Here is a 13176-nt window from a genome sequence, read left to right as displayed (position 1 = left end):
ATAACCAACGACATGATGAAATTACAAACTAAATTTTCAGTCTTTTTTACTCCTTGATATCTTGTTTGCAATTTCCCATGTAAATTTTAACAAATATATGAAAAAATTGCTAGATATTTAGCAAAAGACAACACTCCGAAAAATTCGGATTTGTCCCAAACCTCCGGGGTAATTTCGAACGGCCCTTGGGCGAATCCAGATTGCAATAGAAATCTCAAACATATTTTCGACTCGTACTTTCGTTTGTGCAGTTTTGTGAGCCCAAATCTCACACTCGATTCTCATGATCCAGTCTTCGGATCGTGAATTTTCATATTTTTCAAAACAAAAATAACTTTTTTGTTTTCAAATCGTTCACTGCTACATTTATGCACTCAATAATATCATACGTTGGTGTTTTCTTTCATATGTATTTACGACGTAACTAAAATTTGAAAAAAAATTCCCAAACAAGCCGTTCGAAATTACCTCAAACTGCGAAATTTCACAAGTCAATGAATAATTAAAAACAGAAAGGTGAGCCCAAGTTTGAACTGCGTTAATGATTCTTACATGGAATAAAGATATTAAATTAATTTTTTACAAAGTTTACGAAATTTTATGAACAGTGTGAGTACACGAAACCTCGATAGGGCTACGGCATCAGTTGAAGTGCCTAAAAATGGGGCTTACGGAATACAAAGATTGTGCGGTGTCCGTATTTATCCTGCGTTCCTAGTCACTCCGTCCTCGCCTACTTTTATTCGTTTGAAAGATGGCGCTGGACAGACGAAAGAAAAATAAAATAAATGTAGACGGCGATTCCGTAGCCTTCTCTCTTTTCATTAAAATAAAACAAAAAAAATAGCAGAATAAAAAAAACTTTGATTTCATCAAGCTCGAGTGTAGCAAACAAGGCACGAAATAATTTTGTGATCGTCGCATATGGCTCGTTGGCAGTTGTCACAAAAGACGCTGACTTTGCGATCCCGAGATCTAGGGCAGAAGAGGCACCTCCTTCGTCCTCTAGTTCGTTCGTGTGCTTTAGGCACCGGAGGATCAAGATCGATCTTGAGTAGAATTTGGATGGAGAGACGCAAGTCCCGATGAAGATAAGGGATTTCGAGCCTTGCGCGAAGGTGCGGTTCTACCAGGGAGAAAATGAGGCTCTTCAAAAAGCCTCTACGATCGGAGATCCTATTCGCGGAGTTTAAGTTGTAAATGATCGTGGCGTTGATGCCAGCTTGGTCCAGCATTCCCATCCAGAGTCTCATCGGCCATCGCAGGCTCTTCCTTGCCGTCGTGTACTCGCGACACATTTCGTCGAACTTGGCAGCCCCCGTTTTCGTACTGTTGTAAAAAGTGAGCATTTCCGGATCTCCGGTCTCTTCGTCGATCCCCTCTTTACGATGGTAGGTCGAGAGAAGCACGACAACTTTATCCCTTCGAAGAGTGTAGGCGAGGAGGGTTTTCGCGTTATCGTAAGCATAAATTGACGATCGAAGGGCTCCTGGGAGCGAGAAATTTTCTGGGATGTGTGCTTCGCTTTTTCTCACCACTCCAAGCATCGTTAGCGAATGATTTTCTAGCATTTCGTCGAACAGCTCCAGGCACGTGAGCCCGTTCGTACACGTGATGTTGCGCCAGCTACCGTCGATCGATCGCGATAATTTTTTCACGTAGTAAGAAGACTTGGATTGGGCATTGTTCGCTGTGACTTTAGCCGTGTACGGCTCGGCTGCCAGCATGTAAAAAGTCCTCGCGTCGTTCAACGTGAAAACTTTGATGCCACATCTCTCTGAGGAAGTTTGAACTTTGAATGGGCACTGGCCTCGGAAACTCAACAATTGTTCACCTGCGGTGCACAAGAAACCTGGATTGTAGTATTTCGAACAGTTCGTTAAAAAGTCCTCCCAGATTTCTCGGATGGGAGCTAATTTATCTTCCAACGATCGGTGCGTTCTCGTCGTTTTATCGTCGAATCGTAACGTTCTTGCAAGAAACTGGAACCTCTTCAGGGACATCGCGGCTCGATAGAACGTCGAGCCATATTCGTTGGACCACAACTCCTCGAGATTCGTTTTCACCGCTTTTTGTAATCCGGCAAAGTACATCAAACCGATGAAAGCTTTGAGCTCTTTGAGCTCGACGTCCATGTACGTGGACTCCGAAGCGTTATCCGCGTGGATCGAGCCTCGATATCGACGAATTTCCTCATTTGTGTGATTTTGAATTTTCTCGAGGATCGCCGAGCTGAAGAACAAGCTCCACGCTTCGATCGACGTGCTCACGTTTCTCGCTTCGCCGATCGGTGCTGGGAGGTAACTGGTGCAAGGGCTCACAGGATTTCGCGATTCTCCTGACGCCTTCGCGCGCCATTCGGGTCCAGCTTTAGCCGAAACAAGTCTGCAGCCCTGGTCGGGTTCAGCAGTCCCGGGAATTCCTTTCAGTCGCTTCCTTTGAGAAAATTTCTCTTTTACTTGCGCGAGCTCCACCTGTAAATGGCATTGCCCTTAATATATTTATGGATTTCACGAGTACTGGAAAGCCGGATTAAAAAAGGCTCGGAAAGCTCAATACTTTCAATTCCACCGGAGCCCCGAGTTCATCCGGTCGAAATTCTTCGTCTCGATGTGCCTCTGACCCCGAGTCATTTTCGATCTCGTCGTCGTCGCCATCCGACGCTTCGTCCAGGGCCGGGTCTCCATCGTTCGATGCTTGGAAAGCCTCTCGTATGGCCAAATCACTTCGCAACGAATCCTGTCGAGCCATGGTCTGGGAAAAGAAACACGAAAATAGGGAGTGCAGTCAACCGTGAATACCGCCTTAAATAACAATCTGAAGATATTTTTGCACAGGACTTTATTCGTAGAGGACATCGAGACGCACAAATTTCGTCATTTGAGTTTTTCTCTAAAATGCGATCGAAATAAATTAACGCGAGAAAATGAGAATCGAATTTTCAATAATTTTTCGTTGCCAGCAGTCGATCTGGATTTTAACGGAAACTTCGAGGCACGTTCCTGTAGGTCCAATGGCCTTGGAAAATGAACCTTGTGGCGGAGACACTGTAATGCTGTGTGTACATGAAAGTGTGAATTTCAGTGCCTCCGTACACCGTAAATTTTGGTGTTACAATAAAAATTGAGACTGATTTACCTCGAGAAAAAAATAATTTGGAAGTGCACGTGGGGTCGACGTGACCCCTGATCCAGGCGCAGTTATCTTATTCAACGCTGAATTCTAACTATAGAGTTGGCTTGGTGCTACAGTAACGATTCTACTGCTCTCGTCGTTCTAGCAATCGCCGTCAGTTCGTTTCAGGAGCGTACATAAAAGTGGAAGTGGGGTCCCTTATGGCCCCGAGATACATTCACTTCCTTCATTTGAACGTGTCGATTGCTCGGCGAGGATAAAACAGGGCTCGATTGCAATAAATTTTACTAAAACATTGAGATTAAGTTGGTTCTGCATGAAACGATTTTTTTTTTTTTAATGGCTAGTCGACTGACACGCATATCGAATTTTTAAGGGTTCGTCTTATTGGTTATTTGGATAAACGTGTTTAAGTATGAAGAAAATACACAGGTTCATAAGGACTATGGGCAAAAATCGTTTATCTTTCCATTTAAGGAATGAACGCTTCTTACGAAGTTTATGAAAAACGTACACAATAACAACGAATTATCAAGAGACTTAGTAGAGTCTCGGGACAAGTACTTTGACAGCCCTGTCGTCTGCTGGCCAGAGCTCGCCGAGACTATCTTTTCTCTGAATAAAACGATTCGCGGTGGTGGGGGTAAAATTGGCATGTCATTTTGTTCAATTACGAAATTCCTGAGTCATCAGAGGCTTTGAAAATTGAACTGGAGACTAATTATTAATAAATTCTATTTAGATTGCCCCAAAATCAGCATTATCGGTGCGTAATTGCTGAGAAAAACTTTGCATAGGCTGCAGATTATGCAAAAGTTACCAACACATTCAAGAATTTATGTGTCTGTATTTACAACACCATCAAAGGCCCTCGAGTTTCTGATTGGTTCGATCTGACGACATCCATTTTTAGATGTTTATAATGAAGGTCTGGGAAAAAAATCGAGACTATTGTCTTACTAGTGATAAAGATATATTGCGTTAAAGATTTAACGAAATTGGTAATGAGCACTCGCATAATAACCTCACATTTGCTTTTAATACTTTTTTCTTGATCCATTTCCCTTTGTGTTTTCCCTTCACGCCCTTAGAGTCATTTTTCACATAAAAAACTATAGTATTTTAGCCATGGACGAATAAAATTTTGGGTTCATTCGGTGATGAATCCCCGATTGGTTATATAATGGCTTGTAATTTCATTCGCCAAAAAATAAGTTGAAAAAATGTATTTACAATTTTTAATTGATAACTCGCAGACGTTAATTATTAGAGTCTTTCATTAGAAAGTATAAATTGAGCAAATTTAGACACCCGTAAAATTCGATTTTGCAGGCATCATTTACTTTGAAACAGCGATCATTAAGTATTTAAAAATCGTTACTTAAAATCAGAGAAATGGAGTGGAAATGACAAACAATGATGTCATACATTATTCATATGGTGACGTTGCTATATATGAATAGATTCATAGCTCGAAATAAAGGTAGTAGCAATTGGTTGAACAATCGAAAATGAATTAAAGGATATTAGAAATGGTACGCGATTCGCTACCGCAGTTGACATAGCTGCAAACATTTTTTCCTTGATATTCAGGGAAACTGATAACACCGTCTCGGCCCGTGTACGTTGAGGGTATAAATACCGAAATATTTTTATAGATCGATCAGAGTCCCGTGGAACCACGAAATTCGTTCATCACACGCCTTAGAATTCGTGCTTTTTTCGAAATCAAATTTTGACGAACTTTGTCGTAGTCTTCGATCAAGCATCGTTTTAACCGTATCGACGACGATGACACGAATTCACGGATTTTTAACAGTCTGTTTACTGGCTGTTGGAATCGTCAACTGTTACGTTCCTAATTATAGGGACGTTTTGGAAAATGGCACCGAATCCTCCGCGACGAGTGACGCAGATGTCCAGGTTTGTTATAACGAATATATTGAACGCACTTGTTTTACTGACATGAGAATTGAGAACTGTTGAAATAGCCGAAGCTTCGTATAATACGCCAAACTAAATTTTGTTCAATCACCATAAAATTTGTTCTATTTAATCGAGTAAATATTAATTACGACATAATTCACGAAGCCAGTCAATATTTCTTCTTTCAACCTTTTTCTTTCCTCAGCTTAAGGAGGGTGGATCACGAAATAAAAATAATCAGAATTTGATCAAATTGGTGATAACATCTTTGATAAAATCGTGATAACATTCTTTGGCGTCAAGTATACAAATACAATTTTTAAAAATTTTTTTACCACATGGTTATCGAATAATTAAGCGTTAAAGCTGAGTTCTTATAGATGTATAACTGTATATATATATTAGGGTGATGCAAAAAAAATCGATATTTTTTTTTCTCGGAGCTCCAACGAAAATCGTTAGTACATCAAAAAAAAGTAATTTTCTCAAAATTTCAGATTTTTAAAAAATTTTTTGGATAGTGCTCACGCCACTTTTCGATATTTTCCTGGTTTTTTTCTCAAAAATTACGAAGCAAAATTTTTTTTTTGTTTTCATAGCAGAAAGTGTTAGTACTCCATGGAATTATAAATCTAATAAAATTTGTTCACTCTCAAAAAAAAAAAATTAAATGGCTACCTCGCATAATTTATTCCTTTTTTTCTGTATATTTAGCTATAAATTATGAGATTAAAAAACGTGTGGCTACAGATAACTACTCTTGTCGTCCTTCCAAAAGAAAGGGTGAATGTACTTTGCAAAAAATAGTTTTTCAAAATTACATGTTATAACAAATATTTTTGCGTTTTCTCAAACGATTGGTTTCAATTTTCTTGTATTTTTCATACAGATACAGATTTTATTGAGGAAAACTTTTTTGTTGCTAGGGCATCGTACAAAAATGACAACATACCAAATAAAGCTGTGTTTTGCCGACTTCAAATTCTCTTTTTCAAAGTCATGTATTTCACCGCAGAAGACGTTATACTTTGGAAATTTTCTAGTTTTCCCATTTTTTATAAAAATTAGTAAAAAAATTAGCTAGATATACAGACAAGAAAAAATAAATTATGCGAGGTAGCCTTTAAATTTTTTTGAGAGTGAAAAAATTGTATTAGATTTATAATTCCATGGAGCACTAACACTTTCTGCTATGAAAGCAAAAAAAAATTTTGCTTCGCGATCTTTGAGAAAAAAAGGAAAATATCAAAAAGTAGCTTGAGCACTATCCAAAAAATTTTTTAAAAATCTGAAATTTTAGGAAAATTACTTTTTTTTGATGTACTAACGATTTTCGTTGGAGCTCCGAGAAAAAAAAATATCGATTTTTTTTGCATCACCCTAATATGTATGTACACTCTATGCTTGAGCACATAAACTTTAGTGTTCAATTACTCGAGAGCTATGTGGTAGAAAAATATCTAAAAAAAATTATATTGTCTTATATATTTTGAAAGAATACATACCAAATTTTATGAAATTCTTATAATTTTGAAATTCTTAATATTTTCAACATGGTTTAGCATGGCAACATCGTATCATCGCTACCCACCCTCCTTAATCATCTGCTCATAAAATATCCGCAGTTTACCGAATATCCCTGAATCTTCGTTGGGATTCAATTTAATATTCATTTTTATAAAATCATCGGATCATGGTATTTTGATTTTTTCATGGATTTCTGAATTTTTCTGAAATTGCTCGCTGGGAAGTTTCGACTTTGGCTCAAACTTGCCTTACATAAATTGTTTCACATTGCAGAGGATCGGCGGTAGCAGTGATTTTGACAGCTCACAGCTCAGCAGCGATGGTGCCACAGAAGAAAATATGCAATTCAACAACCACGTGGACAATGTACATTCATCGAGAAGAGTGCAAAAGAGATCTTCAAAGTCTAATAAATTGGTGAAAGAATCGAATGATGATCTTGATTGGATTTTCAGAGAAGGTGAAAAAACGCTGAAGAAAATAAGTGAGGAGACAGCGAAACAGAAGGAGGCCCGGATACAGCAGCAGCAGCAGCTTAAAGACGAATGGAATATCGTTGAAATAAATCTGAAGAAATTACACGCGGGCACAGCGCAGAAGAGATTACACGAGAACACAGCGCAGAAGAAATTACACGAAGACACAGCGCAGAAGAAATTACACGAGGACACAGCGCAGAAGAAATTACACGAGGACACAGCGCAGAAGAAATTACACGAGGACACAGCGCAGAAGAGGAGACGGCAGGAGGGTAAAGACAACCAATCCGGATCTGGGAGTCGTCAAAATCGTTCGTGATTCGAATGGTTCTTTCTTCGAGTAACGGAGCGTCTTGAATAGCCCGGCGTTGATTTTTCAGTCTCGCCATCCCTTCGTTGCTCTTTTCTCAATAATAAATATTTACGATTGTACGCGATCCCTGAAACATTTTGAAATAAACGAAAAATTAATTAGCACAGAATTTTTCACATTTTCACCGCGATGTTTGGGTGATTTAAGTTATTTAGTTAGAGTGATAATATCTTAACTTTTATCTTAACCTTACCTTAATATTGAAATAACATTCCTCCAGCCCAGAAACTTTCTTCTCATATTTTGTTCAGTGCTTCTTCCCTTCAAATTTTATCCCAAAGTATAAAAATTATTGCGGAAAGGTGCAGGGTTACTTTTTTGGGAGGGGACTCGCCTTTGGTGGCTCGTTTGATCGTGCAATAATATTAAGACTCATTGCAACGAGACGAATTTGTGCTGGAACAGGGCTTTGTGGCTTAACACCAGAAACACTAGAAACAACAAATTTTGGAAAAAACTCCAGACAAAATTTTTTTCCCCTCCGTTTATTTTCTGTGTTTGTATTTAAGAAAAATTATACAAGATCCGCTGTACAGTCGTCCTCGTCTTTTCCACAACAAGTTTCAACACTTTCCACGTTCTGATATACAAACAAGTAAAATTCCGAATGCTCACTTCGTTGTTTATAATCCTTCGGATTTTTCGTTAGCACTGAAAATAATTTGGCTGAAAAGGAAAAGCAGATTTTTCAATGAGAACTCACTCGCTATTCATTATTTTATCGTTCATCGTCTTTCGTTTGAATTTACTTAAGGAAGTTCTGCTACGATTTCGAGAGTCGCGCGCGCTGCCAGGGCTTGGTATATTCATGCCCAGACTGGCCGCAATGCTGCCAACCTGGTTTTCTATCTTCTTCTCTCGCTCTCTCTCGCCTCATCTCAGAAAGCAGGCAGTGACGCTTGTTCAAATTTTGGAGATGCGGGCAAAACATGCGCTCGAAAAAATGCTACTAGAATTTCAAAGACTCGTCGCACCTTTGAGGTTCGGGCAGAACTCCCTTAAAACGAAAGATTTTTTCGAAAAACGAATCAACCAACCGACATCCATTTTCTGCTGGACAACATATTGATACACTGCGGTGACTTTGTCCGTCAGTTCCTGATCACCTAACGTGAAGTAGAACATTGAACGCTCGGCGACAGTGGCCGCCATCCACTGGATCAAAAATTTCAATTTCGGGTTTCCTTTCAAGGCTCCACCACCCCAATTTCTGGTTGCTATCGGCGGCAAGTTTTTTCTAATTTCTCCTCGAAATCCTACGTACGCCTGATGTAGAGGAAAAAAATAAAAACCATTTGATGTGAGAAAAAATTTTCAAATTTTACCACAGATTTGAAAAAAAAGATATTCATGAAAAAATATAAAAACAAACCTTATTGAGTTCACGCAGAATATGTTTTGTTTCAAATTGCGCGTTCGGTGCCGCACGAAAATTCAGAGCGTCAATGCCGACCAGGAAAGTCTCTCTTCTGCCGTAACTGTCACGAAGTGTTTCGTCGACGTAGTCCCCAGCCCAGGTAACAGTTTCTTCCGAGCCTTTGTATTCGCTGTACCGTTCGATACCGCTCACGACGAGAGCTTCGCTTCCGCCGAGAACTTCGGTAAGGAGCATCGTGACTAAAAGTTCCGGGTATAGAAGAAATTTCATTTCTTCGTCAACGCAACAACAGCCGAGAACGTCGCCACCCATAAATCTGTATTATTTCAATAAAATATGATTTAAAAAAAAAACGGTTTCTCACGAGAGAAATGAGACGGTTCAAGGAGACGGGAGAGTGCCATTTACTTGTTTGCAAAATACACTTGCAGCATGTTCGCACCCTCGACGGCCGGCGTACCGCTGTGCATTATTTTCACTGGAGGAAGCGTCGCATCCTGCTTGCTCCAATTTGGACAAAATTCTTCGAGTAGAAAACGTCGTTCGATAGTTATCTTGCCTTCAGGGTCTGCATCATTATCGCACAAGAGATGTTGGTGAAGTGGAATGAAATTTGTTGTATATTTGAAATTGTGGTTGTCGGAATATTAAAATTGTTGTATTTTAACGTACGTTTGGTGGTCACGCGCTCGAAATAATGAAGAATAAATTTCAATTTTTCCATGACACATTTGAATCCAGTTCGACATTTTTCGTCGTAACCCGCCGAAAAGAGCCTGGAACAAAAAAAGCGGCTGTTACGTGATGCTCAAAAAGTGAAGAAAATTACGAATTTGATAAAATCAAGGTTGATTAAGGCCTTACGCATGTCCAGAGTTTTCAAAAAATCGATTTTTTTTAGTTATTATTCTCTATAGGTGTATTTTTGTGAAAGTTGATTTGTAAAAATTTCTTATAGATCAAAAGTTATTATAGAAAACGTGACTGCCGCACGAGAGGGCCTGATGCGCAGTTTTAAATGCGTTTTTTTTTAAAACTACTTTTTCTGCCACGGTCTGCATGATAACTCATGCAGTTTTTTATATTTTTTCATGCTTTTTATTTTTGAATATTCGAAATGATTTTTTCTATAGTCCGTCGAGTCGGATTTTTGATATTGTGATTTAAAAATTTTATAAACGTAATTAAAGTGTGACATTTATGAGACAAAATGCACAATTTTTTTTACACTGCTATAAATTGCTAAATTTTTCGAATTTCAAAAATTCGGCTCGACAAACTGTAACTACAACTTTACAAGAATTTTTTGCTTTTCGCGGATCCAACAACATTTCAAGAAGAAATGATGCAGACCGTGGAGCACCTTTTTTCATAGGGCTTCGGGAAACGTAATTTTTTATAATGTAATTTTTGAAAAAAAATTGAAATAATTTTTTTACAAAGTTTAAATACTAATAAGCATGTCTAAAAATTCTATTTTCATCAATTTCTATTGCTATTTCTTCTAAAAACAGTTTTTTTAGCGCGTTTCAGACACTGTTCGAATTTGTAAGCCGTTAAAAAAATGATGTTGTTGGTTTACCGAACAAAATTGATGGAAGGATAAAGAGCGTATTCCGGGTTCGTATGCTTCAATTGGCATTTCGGGAATGTGCAGAGAAATGCATTGGCAAGCAACGAAGCAACTTGCAGTTGAGATAAGCTGACAGAGTGATGGATGTTTTTCATCAAGACCGGAATGGGAACGGTTACCAGTTCCGGTAATTGAAGCGCAAGATCGACGATGTTTGGTAACAGCTTCTTAAAAAAGTAGTCAGTTTCTTCTTTTTTCGAGATCTGAAAAACCGGTAAATCGAATGACAATAAAACTGTTTGGAAACTGTAATTGCTCATAATTTCGCTAAAATGTGGGATATTAACCTTCAAAAGATAATGGAGGGCGGTGAATTTCAAATTTCGATGATAGTAGGACGAAACAGCCTCCTCGAATTGAGTAATCGAATCGAAATCCCGACGCAGATTTTCCTGTATCAATGGCCATCGGGGTCGTCTTTCGATTATTCCGTCAGCTCGTTTTATCTTGTAGACGTTATGCATCGAATGAGGCATTCGAATGTGGTAGTGGTCCCATCTATCTTCGTTGCGAGGGAAATAAATTTTCGGTTCATCTCGATCAGTCTTGGAGAGCTGCAACAAATCAAGTCGACGATTGGACAAGCTTATCGAGTTTTATCTTCATGTTCGTGACTGTGAAAAGCTCGCTTTTCACAACGAATTGGAAAAAATGAAACGAAAAATTTGCGAGAGTCATATGAGATATAAAGGGACAGTAACACTGGATCAAGTATTTTTTCCAATTATCACTTGGCTGTCTGAGCGACCTGATAAACGCGTTTTTCTCAAAATTACGTTTTTCGACGGCTCGTTGATCAAATCTCCGAAGCTATTCAACCGATCCTTACCAAAGTTTTACCAAATTTTCTTTCCGGCTGCAGCTATAGCGCGTATCACACGAATTTTAAAATTTATAGCGCAACTATTTCTTTTTTTTGCAAAAAACGATGAAAAAACGTGATTTTTCGTAGTTTTTGAAAAAATAGACGCCATTTTGTCATTTTTGAAAAAAACAAAAATCGTGTGATACGTGCTATGGCCATTTACCTATTGAATCTAAAACCACTTTTATTTTTTTTTTCTCCGATCATCCACTCCAGAGATTTTATCAACAGCCATCTTTTTTTTGGACCTGTCTTCTCCCCCATTTTTCTGTCCAAAAATTGAGTAAAATAAAAATAAAAAAATAAAATTTTGTGTATTTTAAGAGTCTGCTTTTCAGGCCTAACACTCTTTATATCCATATTTATAATTTATACCGATCAAAAAAATTCGTGAAAATAGTATTTTTTTGTCCGTTTAATTAGGGTAGAATCCTTAAGCGCTGAATCCGAATCCGGTTTTTTTTGTGTGCTAGTGTAATTCACTGATTGATTCGTCAGTTCAAAAATACTCTTAAAAACTTCCGACGATACTAGCACCACATTGAAACCTTACCTCGAAGAGAACAGTGTGATTTGCGGAATGGGCAATCGGAGGATTTTCTTCGAATCTGTTCCATCCCATGCCTTCGTTGATAGCCTTCCAATGGAGCCAATCCTCATTGGGCGTGTCATCAGCTGGAAAAGGGCAGAAGTTTCCGATTATTTATATTCGATAAATAAAATGATAAGGATAATAAGGCCTCGGGGACACAAAATTTCAGCACAATATTTTCAATCCTCATTCCGATGACTCATTAATGAAAAGTGCTCAAAAAGTAACACGTGCGTTCTACCACTGGAATTTAAGCCAAGAAAGCATTACTTTTAGCTTCGCGCAGAGTTTTCGCAACTTTTGATCGATGGCGATACTTGGGCCGGACGAAGCCATCCAAATAGAGCGTTAAAACGTAGAACCGAAATATGGCAACCAGTATGAGGCACCCTAGGATAATTAACAGGCTCAGAATATGCGTTTGAGTTTTATCCATATTTATTCGGAGGTAGGAAAATCAATAAAAAGGAGAGATAAACGATGACGAATATTTAAGAAGTAGCATCACTGGAAAACTTGGCACTATCGTTTGATCTTTAGCACTTGGCGAGTGACGGGAACAAGCAGAAAAAGTATCAGGTGTGGCTAGCACTGAGACTGATTTATCAATGATTTTCCTAGAAAAATTGTTCTTGGCTTTTATACGTTCGGTGCATAAAATTTGCTACAGAAGTCTAGAACTTTCGGTCCCTCCCAACGCTCGAACACCTGTGCCATTATGCGGAGGTGTCTAATTAGAAGTCTCGGGACAGTCATTTTTTTCTTCATCGAATGGTCGTGAAGGTACACTGGAAACCTCCAAAGATGCTGAATCGTTACGATTCGGCATTGTTATTGAGTTGTTGATTAAAATAATTCATGCATGAAACGTTTTTCTTAAGAAAGTCTTGAAATTTAGACAGAGCTTAAATGGCTAGTCGACTGACACGCGCATCAAATTTTAAAGGGTTTGTCTGATGGATTATTCGGATAAACGTGATTAAATATAAAGAGACGATTGTCTTACTCGTAATAAATATATATTACGTTAAATACTGAACTAAATTGGTAAAATGAGCACTCGGAGCCTCACGTTCGCTTATTTCGGCATTTTGTTTCTTCTTGGCTTGGCCCATTCCTGTCACAGCCTTCTGTCTTTTTATTAACACTTTCTTCTTGATCAATTTCTCTTTGTGTGTTTCCCTTTGCGCTCTCTAAATCGATTTTTTACACAAAAAACTATAGTATTTTAGCCAGGGACGAAGGAAATTTTGGGTTCAGTCTGTGAT

The 13176-nt window shown here is 38.4% G+C and overlaps 3 protein-coding genes across 4 annotated transcripts; 1 reads left to right on the top strand and 2 right to left on the bottom strand.

The window, feature by feature from the left end:
* Positions 1 to 16: 16 nt before the first annotated feature.
* Positions 17 to 3472, bottom strand: LOC122413624 (uncharacterized). 2 transcript variants are annotated; one of them, XM_043424088.1, is made up of 3 exons: positions 3139 to 3471; positions 2560 to 2754; positions 17 to 2474 (listed from the first exon to the last, which is right to left on the bottom strand). In XM_043424088.1, the coding sequence occupies exons 2-3, from the start codon at positions 2749 to 2751 to the stop codon at positions 873 to 875; spliced, it is 1794 nt and encodes a 597-aa protein (XP_043280023.1). In that variant the 5' UTR covers positions 2752 to 2754; positions 3139 to 3471; the 3' UTR covers positions 17 to 872. The 2 variants fall into 2 exon arrangements, 1 of the variants encoding a protein (XP_043280023.1); XR_006261589.1 differs by lacking the exons at positions 17 to 2474; positions 2560 to 2754 and adding an exon at positions 2763 to 3055 and having other exon boundaries at positions 3139 to 3472.
* A 565-nt stretch (positions 3473 to 4037) lies between these two features.
* Positions 4038 to 7497, top strand: LOC122413393 (uncharacterized). Its single transcript, XM_043423709.1, has 3 exons — positions 4038 to 4063; positions 4794 to 5058; positions 6862 to 7497. Exons 2-3 carry the CDS (start codon positions 4927 to 4929, stop codon positions 7384 to 7386), a joined length of 657 nt encoding a protein of 218 aa, XP_043279644.1. The 5' UTR covers positions 4038 to 4063; positions 4794 to 4926; the 3' UTR covers positions 7387 to 7497.
* A 388-nt stretch (positions 7498 to 7885) lies between these two features.
* LOC122413667 (poly(ADP-ribose) glycohydrolase-like) lies at positions 7886 to 12527 on the bottom strand. Its single transcript, XM_043424173.1, has 9 exons — positions 12179 to 12527; positions 11870 to 11991; positions 10739 to 11005; positions 10401 to 10654; positions 9491 to 9594; positions 9227 to 9386; positions 8813 to 9134; positions 8478 to 8706; positions 7886 to 8106 (listed from the first exon to the last, which is right to left on the bottom strand). The coding sequence occupies exons 1-9, from the start codon at positions 12342 to 12344 to the stop codon at positions 7955 to 7957; spliced, it is 1776 nt and encodes a 591-aa protein (XP_043280108.1). The 5' UTR covers positions 12345 to 12527; the 3' UTR covers positions 7886 to 7954.
* Positions 12528 to 13176: the final 649 nt, after the last annotated feature.

This window comes from Venturia canescens, chromosome 7 (genome assembly GCF_019457755.1).
Source record: "Venturia canescens isolate UGA chromosome 7, ASM1945775v1, whole genome shotgun sequence".
Classification (NCBI taxonomy): Eukaryota; Metazoa; Arthropoda; class Insecta; order Hymenoptera; family Ichneumonidae; genus Venturia; species Venturia canescens.
Note: the sequence above shows the minus strand (reverse complement) of the source record. Positions and strands in the feature narration are given on the sequence as shown.

What these genes read in the sequence shown, in the direction of transcription:
- LOC122413624 (XM_043424088.1), bottom strand. Translation starts at nt 2,751, where the DNA reads ATGGCTCGACAGGATTCGTTGCGAAGTGATTTGGCCATACGAGAGGCT. An exon ending in GGGCTCCGGTGGAATTGAAA is followed by an intron (nt 2,475 to 2,559) that starts GTATTGAGCTTT and finishes TGCCATTTACAG; the next exon opens with GTGGAGCTCGCGCAAGTAAA.
- LOC122413393 (XM_043423709.1), top strand. Translation starts at nt 4,927, where the DNA reads ATGACACGAATTCACGGATTTTTAACAGTCTGTTTACTGGCTGTTGGA. An exon ending in CGAGTGACGCAGATGTCCAG is followed by an intron (nt 5,059 to 6,861) that starts GTTTGTTATAAC and finishes TTCACATTGCAG; the next exon opens with AGGATCGGCGGTAGCAGTGA.
- LOC122413667 (XM_043424173.1), bottom strand. Translation starts at nt 12,344, where the DNA reads ATGGATAAAACTCAAACGCATATTCTGAGCCTGTTAATTATCCTAGGG. An exon ending in ATCACACTGTTCTCTTCGAG is followed by an intron (nt 11,006 to 11,869) that starts GTAAGGTTTCAA and finishes GATTTGTTGCAG; the next exon opens with CTCTCCAAGACTGATCGAGA. An exon ending in CGAGCGCGTGACCACCAAAC is followed by an intron (nt 9,387 to 9,490) that starts GTACGTTAAAAT and finishes ATAATGATGCAG; the next exon opens with ACCCTGAAGGCAAGATAACT.